Source organism: Phyllostomus hastatus, unplaced genomic scaffold (genome assembly GCF_019186645.2).
Source record: "Phyllostomus hastatus isolate PE091 unplaced genomic scaffold, TTU_PhHast_1.1 phas_contig_948, whole genome shotgun sequence".
Taxonomy (NCBI): domain Eukaryota; kingdom Metazoa; phylum Chordata; class Mammalia; order Chiroptera; family Phyllostomidae; genus Phyllostomus; species Phyllostomus hastatus.
Genome location: NW_025333993.1, coordinates 3,408,629 through 3,421,073, shown reverse-complemented (window position 1 = coordinate 3,421,073; position 12,445 = coordinate 3,408,629). Strand labels below are relative to the sequence as shown.

The 12,445-nt window shown below is 52.9% G+C and overlaps 1 protein-coding gene across 2 annotated transcripts in view; it reads right to left on the bottom strand.

Annotated features, from left to right (window-relative positions):
- Window positions 1–12,445, bottom strand: part of PRDM15 (PR/SET domain 15) — a 64,471-nt gene that overhangs the window by 7,755 nt on the left and 44,271 nt on the right. For both annotated transcript variants that reach the window (XM_045852753.1, XM_045852754.1), the window contains 3 exons: window positions 2,945–3,076; window positions 1,825–1,908; window positions 1,265–1,440 (listed from right to left, as the gene is read on the bottom strand). In XM_045852753.1, the coding sequence (XP_045708709.1) occupies window positions 1,265–1,440; window positions 1,825–1,908; window positions 2,945–3,076 (392 nt within the window). The remainder of the gene's footprint in view (window positions 1–1,264; window positions 1,441–1,824; window positions 1,909–2,944; window positions 3,077–12,445) is intronic.

Sequence of the window (12,445 nt, the reverse complement as noted above, 5' to 3'; positions counted from 1 at the left end):
GCCCCACCCATCCCGCTCCCGCGGTCCAGGTGAGTGTTGCAGACACACGGGCGATGCACGACGGATGCCGTGCACACTCCGCAGGCAGCACATCCTGCTTTTGCGACAATGAGCGTCCCACGAGCTTGTTTAGAATTGTTTATAGAGTCAGGCGTGTGGCTCAGCCGACACTGATTTAACCCACTCCTCGTGCGTGGCGTGGAGGCGCCCAGAGAGTCATTCCTCACACACCGGGCACCCGTCACGCTGCCCCCCAGAGGACCCCCACGGCAGGGGGCCCACCCGTGCAGCCGCACGGTCACTTCCAACCTAAAACCCTCCTATTGGGTCGATGGGTCGGGGCGGCACCTGCTGCGTCAGCGCCTGCGTCTCCGGGGTGCAGTGAGGGCGGGTGCTTCTGCCTGCGCGTCCCCCACACGTGTGTTCCCTCTCACACACCTGCCTCTCCTGCACACCTGCATTCCGCAGGTGGGTCTCACCGAGTGCTACCATCTCTGCCCGTAAAGGCGGCGGTGCCTGTGAACGGCGGGGACATCCCCCCCCCACCCCGGTTCCCGGTCTGCCCTCTGCGTGTTCTTTTCCCTACATGGGCTCCGAGTGTGGTCGTGTTTATGTATGTAGTCAGGTCTCCTGGTGCTTTTGGTCACGATGTCTTTTGTTGCTTTTATGCGTGGAGAGTCTTTCCCGTCCAGTGACCTGAGAGCTATTTACCTGCACGTCCTGCTAGTTTCATTTCTCAGTTTGCTTCTTTTTAAAGCAGAATGAATTATTTAAGGTCCTGGGCCTTCTTTCAGAATGAGCTCCCAGGCCAGCCAGGTCGTCCTGCCTCTACGGTTTCTCCCTCTGGGCCCGCACAGCCACCCTGCCGTCGGCCCCCGACACCACCTGGACACTCCCTGTTCTGCACGTTTTATTCGTCTCTCCAGAGGGAAGAACGGGGGGCGGGGGAACGGGGCCGGGCTGTGCTTCGTCTCGCAGCAACTCCGGGGGGAATTAATTTACAGCCTCAGCAAGCGCCAGGCGAGGCTCTTCTGCTCACTGGTTCAGTGCCTCCCTCCTACGTGCCGGCCCTGCGATCAGAGGGAGCGTGAGGCCCAGGCCCTGCCCCCAGGGGTTCTGGGTCTGCGAAGGGAGGCAGATCCGCGAGCCGGGTGGCAGGTGGCAGTGTCTCGGGGCAGCAAGGGCGTGCCCCGGGCGGAGGGCAGAGGGGCCAGGCCAGTGTGGGGGCGGGGGCGGGGGCAGGGGCGGGGAGGAGGACGCTCACCTCCGGGTGCTTGCGCCGCATGTGCCGGCTCATGGAGGCCCGGGTGGACACCTTGGTCCCGCACAGCTGGCAGCTCTGCGCCTCCACCTTGTCGTGGGTGAGCTGCACGTGCTTCTGCAGCATGTACTCGGTGACGTACTTCTTGTCACACACGGAGCACGTCCACTGCTTGCCCACTTCACACACACACACACACAGACACACACACGAGGAGGAAGAGACAAGCACAGGCTGTGAGCAAGGTTGCCCCATGGCCTGCAGGGCAGGCGGAGGGGGGGGGGTGCTGCCCCCGCTGCACGTGCTGCCAGGATGGCCCCCCAGGTCAGCCCGAGACGAGTTCGACTGGTGTCCTCCCTCCCTGAGCGCAGAGCCTCGTCACTGCTCCAGTGCCTGAAGATTCCAGCCCAGACGGCTGGGAGTGGTACGGGGCTGATGCTTAGGGGGCAGGGGGCTCCCACTGAGGCGGGATGGCACCAGGCAACAGTCTGACACATCACAGGGTCACACGCCACCCCCCCACGCCCCACCCGCCGGGACTCCCTCGGGCCACACCCGCTCACCTGTGTGGATGAGCTTGTGGGTCTCCATCGTGTTCCTCTCGCTGAAAGTCTTTCCACACAGCTCACACATGAAGTCTTTAATCCCTGCGGGAAAAGGCACACTCACTTTGGGGTGTCTCCCGGGGCTGTAAATAGGCGCGGCAGGTGTCTTGTCCCTGACATTTGGAGAGGCTGCAGGGGCAGGTGGGTTGCCAAGGGTCATAGGCAGGGAACTTCCAGTCGTCAGAAAACTGCGGCTCAGAAAGGCTGCCCTCGGGAGGCGGCAGGTGAATTTCAGCTGGCGCCCACCGGACGGCCAGACACTCTGAGTGAGCAGGACCCGAGGCAGGGAGGAGCTTTACTCTGCACGAGCTCATGACAAGGGGAGGCAGACACCACGGTTGTGGAACTCGGGTGGGTACCGTGAAGGTCCCCATCAGCTCCAACCTGGGTCTCAGAGCTCCCATGGGTCGCTCCGTCTGGGCCGACCCTCCCACTTGCCCCCGGGTGAGCTCATGGAACCAGAGCCAGAACCAGAGCCGAGAGGGTCCCACCAGAAGTGTCTCTCTCTGACAGAGTCCCCGGCCAGGGTGAGCCTCCTCCTGTCCTGACTCCCTCTATGTACACGTTTACCCACGTCTAAGTGTTCTATAAACAAGAGGCGCATATTTGATGTCACGGAGGCTGCCTTTCCTCCTGTTGTATCATGAACTCTATGAAACATCTAACAGCGTCTCATCACTTTTAATGGATGCATTCTTTTTCAGTCATTGCCCTGATGAGAGACACTTAAGATATCCCAGGATCTGAAATCAGCTTGGATACGCCTCTGGACCCGTGTGATCACTTCTGGGGCGAGGGGCCTGCAGAACTGGCAGGTGCCGCCACACCTGGCTGGTGAGTAGGCAGCGGCCGGCTCCAGTGCGCATGCACAGGGACACGAGTTACAGGGCACTGGGGGGACTGGAAGCTTCCCTGACACCAGCCGCCTACCCACGCCTCCTGGAGCTCCGAGCCCGCTGGAACCCGGGTTTAATGGGAGCTAAGGAAAGTGAGAAGCAGCGAGGCGTTCTCGTTGGGGCCATTCCACCACGAGGCGCAGCGGTTGCCGCACACTTGCACTCCTCTGGCCAGGACTCACCTGTGTGCCGCTTGTAGTGCTTGAGCATGTTGACCTTCTGCGCGAACTTGCGGTGGCACTCCTTGCACTCGTACTCCTTGATGCCCTTGTGCAGCTTCATGTGGTGGCGCAGCGCGTGCTTGGTCTTCATGCCTGCCAGACACCAGCGGGTGGGCGCCTGCCGAGGCCCACCGGCACCGCAGACCCCCCACGGCGCTCGTGCCCAGGGCCCCCACCCACAGGGCCAGTCCAGATCGCTCCCACAGTGCCAGTGCCCAGTATCACCACCCATAGTGCCTACACCCAGGGTCCCCACCCACAGTGCCAGTCCAGATTGCCCCCACAGTGCCAGTGCCCAGGATCCCTGTGCAGTGCCTGAGCTCAGGACCCTCCCCCTGACACACACACAGTGTACGTGCCCAGGACCCCCCACAGTGCTGCACACACAGGTCTCAATGACTGCAGAAAGGGTGAAGGGGAAGGACAGAGCCGGGGGCTGCTCTCGGGAAGGCTCGCCCACCAAGGGGGAGACGGGCAGTGGCGCCACTGAAGGTGTTTAGGGTTTACTGTCGGCGTCTGCACAGCCCATCTCAGCAGTGCCCACCCGGCGGTCAGCGCTCAGAACAGCGAGAGCTGTCAGTAAACCTCCCTAGCGTGCGGTTGTGGCTCAGTCGGGTCACTAGGGGAGGGCAGTGCGAGCCTGCCTCCTGGAGTTTCCTGTTGGGACTGGTGTTGTAAGGGTAATGGAGATCGGGAATACAGCCACTGACGTTCTAGCTTTACGGTCTCAGCCTGAACTTTCAACCCACCTTCAGTTCAACTTCACAAAGTCAACCTTTGCTGAAGGCGGTGAAGCAAGCTACCACCTTCCTCAGGCCAGCAGAGAAGGGGTCACCTGGTTCGGGGTGTGAATGAGGGGCCGAGGGTCTCAGCCTGGGGCACGCTCTAGGCGGGCAGTGCCGCGCAGGAAGGGCCCGCGTGAGGGCCCCAGGGCGGCCGGCAGGGGCCCTCTGGAGCAGAGGGGCAGCGGCTCACACGCGTGCCGTCACGTATCCGGTCCCCTGGCCCAAGGCTGACCCGGGAACTGGCCTCTGCAAGGGGGCAGTGGGAGCAGACCGCCGTCACCGCCCTCAGCGACAGTCCTCTGGGAGGACTCCTGCGCCCACAGAGTCCTCGAGGCTTCATCGGGTCAACAGGGCCCTTCCAGGTTGCCTGGGAAACCCTTGGCCACGGTCCAGGGGCATGTGAACTTCACCCAGCTCCTGACTGGGCTCTGAACCCTGGACCCAGATGGACCGCCAGGCCGTGCCCTCCTCAGCCCGTCCCGCACGCACAGAGAGGGGCTCCTAGGCTGCGGGGGGACTGCAGGGGGGCTGCAGGGGGGAGGGGCGAGGACGTGTGTGGGCCTGGCACCGACTGCGGGGCAGCGTCTTTCCGCTTAAAGAGTCACGCGTGCTCACAGGGAAGAAGAAACGACGGGTGACAAGAGGTTAACCCGGCGGATGGCTCTCCAACAGCCTGCCCCTCCAGGGCCACACTCCTGGGTGTATTCTGGCCATGCACCCCGAGACCCGCCGCTGTCTGGCCACTTCTGCTGGCTCCACCATTTGCTGTCGCCTTGACACCAGGCCCGGCCTGGCCCCTGCACTGCTCTCAACAGTACATACCACTCATGGCGTGCACTGTTCATTACAGACGCCGGAGCGCCTGCCACGGCCCAGCACTGCAACAGGTGCCAGAGGCTGAGCAGGGAGCCACGCCAGGTCCCCGCTTCACCGGGGAGGGACAGACAAGCAGGGCAGAGTGTCCCACGAGGGAGAATGAGGAGAAGGACAGAGTGATGAAGATGGCGGGAGGGCAAGCGGCCGGGAGGCTGGGTTGTGCAGGGGCGTCACGGGATCTCCCTCAGACGGGCATCTGCGAGTGGCCTGGGAGACTGGGAGGGGCCGAGAGCGACTGGGGGGAACGGCACTCCTGGCAGGGGGAACAGCCAGTGCAGGGGCCCTGAGGCCGCCGCAGCCGACCCGCCCACCGTGCCCCGGGCAGTGCGGCAGGGGGCACACCTTCACGCAGCGAGCACACTCCGCCCCACACTGGCTGCTCGCCCAGGCCGCGCCATCTTGGCTTTGACCCCTGGTGGGACAGTCCCTGCAGGGTCAGCACCCGGTGGCTGGGTGGACAGAAGGGAGTTGGTCAGTCTCTGCTGTTTGCCCCAACCAGCACCTCTCTCCCATGTGCATCTAAAACGAACTTATTCTGAACCACAGAAATAACACACGGTCATTAAAAAACAAAACAGAAAGTGCTCAGAAGTAGAGGGACGACAAAGTCCACCACCCACGCTGACCTCCCCATCCCAGCCAGTGCTGGTGACGCTCAGGTTTCTCTTTCCAGTTTAAAAAATTTGCCCTGGCTGGCGTAGCTCAGTGGATTGAGCGTGGGCTGAGAACCAAAGCATCGCAGGTTCGATTCCCAGTCAGGGTACATGCCTGGGTTGCAGGCCATAACCCCCAGCAACTGCACATTGATGTTTCTCTCTCTCTATCTCCCTCCCTTCCCTCTCTAAAAATAAATAAATAAAATCTTAAAAAAAAAAAAAAAATCTGAGAACAGTTCTGAAATACACACGACTGCCGCCCGGTGGCCGTTTCAGGGAAGGGATTTTAAGGCTGCATAACTGTGATTTTGCTTCACTCTGCATCACATTTCCAACTTCCTCTGTGGAAAATAGGTATTTTTTAAATACTTAGAATCCCCACCCTGGCCAGTGTGGCTCAACTGGTCGGGCATCATCCTGCATCGCAGGTTCGATTCCCAGTCAGGGTACATGCCTGGGTTGCAGGCCATAACCCCCAGCAACTGCACATTGATGTTTCTCTCTCTCTATCTCCCTCCCTTCCCTCTCTAAAAAATAAATAAATAAAATCTTAATCTGAGAACAGTTCTGAAATACACACGACTGCCGCCCGGTGGCTGTTTCAGGGAAGGGATTTTAAGGCTGCATAACTGTGATTTTGCTTCACTCTGCATCACATTTCCAACTTCCTCTGTGGAAAATAGGTATTTTTTAAATACTTAGAATCCCCACCCTGGCCAGTGTGGCTCAACTGGTCGGGCATCATCCTGCATTGCGGGTTTAATTCCCAGTCAGGGCACGTGCCTGGGTGGCGGGCTCGGACCCCAGTAGGGACACATGCAAGAGGCAACTGATGGACATTTCTCTCACATCAATGTTTCTCTCCCCTTCTCCCTTCCTCCCTTCCCTTCTCTCTAGAATCGATTAAAAGAGAAAAAAAATTCCCAAACCTGGAATGGGTCTCTTCTCACCTTCTTAAATCGCTAAAGGCCTGGTGAGCTGGCGTTCACGCAGGCCACACGGCCCTCTCACCAGGATTCGTCCTGAGCGTCTCACAGTACGTGATGTGTTTCTGAACAGGCTACTTCCCTGTGACCCTCGGCTGCCCCTGCTGCCCGTGGACACCCACCGGGCCTGGCACACTGGGCCCGGCTGCCAGGTACCGGGGACCCTCCTCACCTCCAACAGCCGCTCACCTGAAAGTCCCAGTCAGATCTCGAATTTCTAAGGAGAGCGTAAAGGAGCGCTGTGCAAGAGCACCCCAGGGACACCTGCGGCGATAAAAGGCTGTCCACACAGCACCCCTTGATGCACGAGTGGGAGGGTCCGCTTATGGGGTGCACAGGACCAGGTCTGGGCAAGGCTGTGAGGAAAACCAATGCAGTGTCCACCTGTCCCGATACGGAACGGTGTCCAGGATGGGTCCTTAGGTAAATGAGAAGCAAGGCACAGAAAGGACAGGTGAGCACAGCATCTGCAGGCCCACGTGGCGACCGAGGGATGACTGCGGAAGGACACTGCCGACGCTACGGGGCCGTGCGGAACAATGCGGCAGCCCGAGAATTCACGCCGGTGTTTGCTGAAAGCATGCAAGGCACGAAAGAACTCTTTAAACACTCACCACATTTCAAATATAAAAACAGTATTATAAGATGCGGCTCTGACCTCGGTGTTCACCCCGGGCACCTCTGCCGGCCCCGCCAGGCCTGGGGGGGGCGGTGGTGAGGGTGGTGCCGAGGGCCTGGGTGTGGTTTCTCCCTGCCCACCTGGAGTGGATGCCCAACCACGCCTGTCTACCTCGGGCCCTTCCCACCTCTACCCTGCTCTGCAGTCTCTTCCAGACGTGGGGTGGGGGGAGGGCCGGCGGTGGGCAGCCAGTGGGGCAGGGCCCAGAAGAGCTCGGGCACAGCCTGGGGCTGCAGCTGGAGCTGAGCCAGCAGGGCCCTCACTACAGCAGGCACAGAAACTGCTGGAAACGTTCCCACCAAAAGATTAACAAGGGATCTTTGGAGGAGCGTAACTGAGATCTGAGGTGGCAACAACAACTTCACCTCGTACACCCACTTGTGCGTGGTCGGGCTCCTGCGGTGCTCCCTCGGGGAGACAGCCTGCATGTGGCCCTCGCAGGAGGGGCTTCTGGGAGACAGCAAGGGGCTGGGGGTGGGGGAGGAAGGGAGCACCGGCTCACTCCCCGTGTTCCTGCAGTTCATTCTCTCAGCCGTGTGCGTGCGATCTGATGTAAGCGGACTAGAAGGGCTATCCAGTGAGTGGAATTACGGGCATTTATTTGTGTTAACTTCATACTTTCCTATTTAATTTTAAAAACCAAATAGAGGAAGATGGTTTTACTGGTGATTTCTGCCAAACATTTAAAGGATTAACACCAATCCTTTTCCAACTCTGCCAAAAAAGCCAGAGAGGAGGTAACACCCCCAGACTCATTTCACCAGGCCGGCATGCCCCGACACCAACGCCGCACTGCAAGGCACTGCAAGGAAACCACAGACCAATATCCCCAATAAACGTAAATGTAAAACTCTCAACAGAGTATTGGCGAACTGAATTCGACCGCACATTAGAAGGGTCACTCTCCGTGGTCAAGTGGGGTCCATCCCTGGGATGCAAGGACGGCTCGACACCTGCGAATCAGTGCACGTGCTGCGTGGCGCAGTAACAGAGTGAAGGACAGAAAGCACTCGGTCACCTCAACAGACGCAGAAAAAGCATCTGACAAAACACAACATCCTTTCACGACAGAAGTGCTCAACAAATTGGGTCCAGAAGGAATGTTCCTCAACACACTAAAGAACGAATCTGACAAACTCACATCACACTTAATGGTGAAAACTTAAATGCCTTTCCTTTAAGAACGGGAATAAGCCAAGGATGGCCCCTCTTTCTGGTTCTATTCAACTTAACATTAGAAGTAGTAGAGGGAGCGAACAGGCAAGGGAAAAATGGTATTCAGACCAAAAAGGAAGAAGTAAAATTATTTCTGTTCAGAGACGACATGATCTGATATGCAGAAAACCTAAGTACTCCAATAAAAAAACTGTTAGAACTCATAAAACTCAAGAGGAGAGAAGGCTCCCAGACTCATTTTACCAGGGATAAAGACACTACAAAGTAGAAAATTATAGGCCAATATCTCTGATGAACACAGGTAATAAAATCCTCAACAAAATATCAGCAAACCGAATAGAGCAATGCATCAACAAGCTCATACACTGTGATCAAGTGGGATCTATTCTAGGAATGCAAGGTTGGTACCACAATTGCAAATCAATAAATGTGATTCACGGCATAAACAAAATGAAGGCTAAAGACCACATGATCGTATCTATAGATCTAGAAAAAGCATTTGATAAAATCCAGCGCCCATTTATGATAAAAACTCTCAATAATGTGGGAATAGAAGGAAAATACCTAAACATAATAAAGGCAATGTACAATACCCATAGCCAGCATCATACTCAATGGGCAAAAACTACAAGCATTCTTCTTAAGATCAGGAACAGGACAGGGATGACCACTTTTGTTGGGAACCGCCCTGCCTGGTATCAGAAGCTGTAACCCCCACCTAGACTAAGGCTAAGGGAATGCCCTTGGAACTGTAAGCCAGCAAGGAGACAAAAGCTTATCTCTCTGGCAGGAATGCTGCTTCTGCTGCTTCATTCATAACTGAACCCCAAAGCTTGGTCGGTTAGCCAATGACGGGTAAGATTCCCCAAGCGGGGAACGACCTAAGACCGGCACGATCACGTGGGAGGCCCCCAAAAGAAGGACTTTGGGGGCTACAGCAAAAGGGGGTGATGAACCCTCGCTCCTCAGCTTTGACATAGCCTGAGTTCTCATCATCTGGGAGAAAATCTCCTTATCTCTTGGTTGCCTTAGTTCTCTTGCTCCACCTAAGCCTGAAACAATGACAGGGTGGTGCAGCTCTGTGCTGAAAAGGGCGGATTCCCCAGGTGATCAGGCCTAAGAAAGAACATGCACATTACTGTGAAACCTTCTTTGTTTAGAATGCTCTCAGTTGAATGAGAGGGTTCCAAGAAGGAAGTTAGTTTGCTCCTCAAAGTCTTACAGCTCTTTGACCCTGACTCAAAATAGACCCGCAGAGTTCCTTGTTATCTATTGTTCCTTACTTCCTCATAATGAGTACTGTACTTTACCCGAATTATTATGCAAAACGAGCCCAATAAAAGCAGGTTTGGACGGTAAATTGGCGCGCTCCCCACTAGAGGGGGTGGCCATTCCGTCTCTACTTCTCCACAGAAACTAGTCTGTCTCTGCGCATGTTTTTTCTAGCGTGTTTTCGACGTGCCATCTGCAGCGTTCCGTGGTCACTGCTGGCCGGGGACCCACGAGTCACACTTTCACCTCTCTTACTCAGTATGATACTTACGGGAAGTCCTAGCCACAGCAATCAGACAATAAGAAGTAAAAGGCATCTAAATTGGAAAGAAGGAAGTAAAACTGTCTTTATTTGCAGATGATGTGATACTGTACATAGAGAACCCCAAAGAAACTACCAGAACTGACAAGTGAATTCAGCAAAGTAGCAGGATACAAAATTAATATCCAGAAATCAGTTGCATTTTTATATGCCAATAACAAACTAACAGAAATGGACATTAATTAAACAATCCCATTCACAATTGCTTCAAAAAGAATAAGATACCTAGGAATAAACCTAACCAAGGATGTGAGAAACCTATATTTGGAAAATTATAGGGCACTGAGAAAAGAAACTGAAGAAGACACGAGTAAGTGGAAGCATATACCATGTTCACAGATAGGAAGAATTAACATCATTAAAATGTCCATACTACCTAAAGCAATATATAGATTCAACACAATTCCTATCAAGAGTCCAATGACATATTTACAGAACGAGAACAAATATTTCAAAAATTTATATGGAACCACAAAAGGCCCCACACAGCAACAGCAATCCTGAAAAAGAAGAACAAAGTTGGAAAAATCATGCTACCTAGCATCAAACTATACTATAAGGCCATAGTCATCAAAACAGCATGGTACTGGCATAAAAACAGACACATAGATCAATGGAACAGAGTAGAGAGCCCAGAAATAAACCCACACCTTCACAGTCGATTAACAGTCAACAAAGGAAGCAAGCACATACAATGGACTAAAGAAAGTTTATTCAATAAATGGTGTTGGGAAAACTAGAAAGATAAGTGCAGAAAAATTAAACTAGACCACCTTCTTACACCACACACAAGAATAAATTCAAAATGGATCACATACTTAAAAGTTACAGTCGAAACCATAAAAATCCTAGAAGAAAACACAGGCAGCAAACGTCAGACATTGCTGGTAGCAATTTTTTATTGGATATGTCTCCCCAGGCAAGGGAAACAAAAGAAAAAATAAACAAATGGGACCATATCAAACTAAAGTGTTTTTGCACAGCAAAGGGAATCTTTAATAAAATAAAAGGACAACCCACAGAATGGGGGAACATATACACTGATACATCTGTTAAGGGCCTAATATCCAAAACTTATAAAGTATTTACAAAATTCCACACCAAAAAAAACCCCCCAAAAAACCCAATTAAAAAACGGGCAAAGGACCTGAATAGACATTTCTCCAAGGAGGACATACAGATGACCAATGGACATGTGAAAAGATGCTCAACCTCACTAATCATCAGAGAAATGCATATTGAAACCACAATGAGATATCATCTCACACCTGTCAGGATGGCTATTATCAACAAATCAACAATCAACCAGAGCTGGCGAGGACGTGGGGAAAGGGGAGCCCTTCCTCACTGCTGGTGGGGATGCAGACTGGTGCGGCCACTGTGGAAAGCAGTACAGAGACACCTCAAAAAATTAAAACTGAATCTGCCTTTTGACCCAGCGATCCCACTTCTGGGAATATATCTGAAGGAATCCAAAACACCAATTTGGAAAGAACACGAGACCCCTATGTTCACTGCGGTGTTATTTATAATCACCAAGATATGGAAGCAGCCCACGTGTCCATCAATAGATGAGTAGATAAAATCAACTATGGGACATTTCCATAATAGAATACTGCTCAGCTATAAAAAAGAAGAAAATTTTACCCTTTGCGACAGCATGGATGGGCCTGGAGAACATGATACTAAGTGAAAGAAGCCAGTCAGAGAGAGACAAATGCCACATGATCTCACTCATATGTGGGCCCTAAGGAACAAAGTGAACTAACAAGGAAAATGGGGACAGACACGTAGATGGAGAGCAGGTGACAGCTAGTGGGGGGCATGGGTACGAGGTGGAGGGACTGAGCAAAACGGAAAAAGGACTCATGGACACGGACACCAGTGTGGTGATTGCTGGGGGGGAGGGGCTATAAGGGGACTAAATGGTAAATGGAAAAATACAATAAAGATTGAGTAAAATACAGAAAAATAAAAAATAAAATACTGTTAGAACTAATAAATGAATTAAGTTGTAGGGTATAAAATCAATATACAGAAATCAGTTGCATTTCTATACACTACCAATAAGTTGTATGAAAGAAAAATTAAGAAAGCAATCACATTTATAATAGTATTGAAAACAATAAAACACTTGGGGATAAATTTAACCAAGGAGGTGAAAGACCCATATACTGAAAACTGTAACACACTGGTGAAAGAGATTAAAGAGGACACACATAAATGGAAAGATATCCCATGTTCATGAATAAGAAGAATTAATATGGTGAAAACACCCAGACCAGCCAAAGCAAGCTAGAGATTCAATGCAATCCTGATAAAAGTTCCAATGGCATTTCCCACTGAAATAAACTACTCTAAAATTTGTTTAGAACCACAAAAGGCCCCAAGTAGCCAAAGCAATTCTGAGAAAGAAGAACAAAGTTGGAGGTACCACTAGACCCGATGTATCATATTACATATCGCAGAGCTACAGTGATCCAAACAGCATGGTACTGGCATAAAAACAGGCACACTGATCCATGGAACAGAACAGAGACCCAGAAATAAGCCCTCCCCAAAACAGCCCGCTCACTTGTGACAAGGGCGCCACGAACACACAATGGGGAGAAGGCAGTCCCTTCGATAAATGGTGCTGGGAAAACCGGGTTCACATGTGGAAGAATAAACGCCCATCTTACACCGCTCACAACGATGAACTCGAATGGAT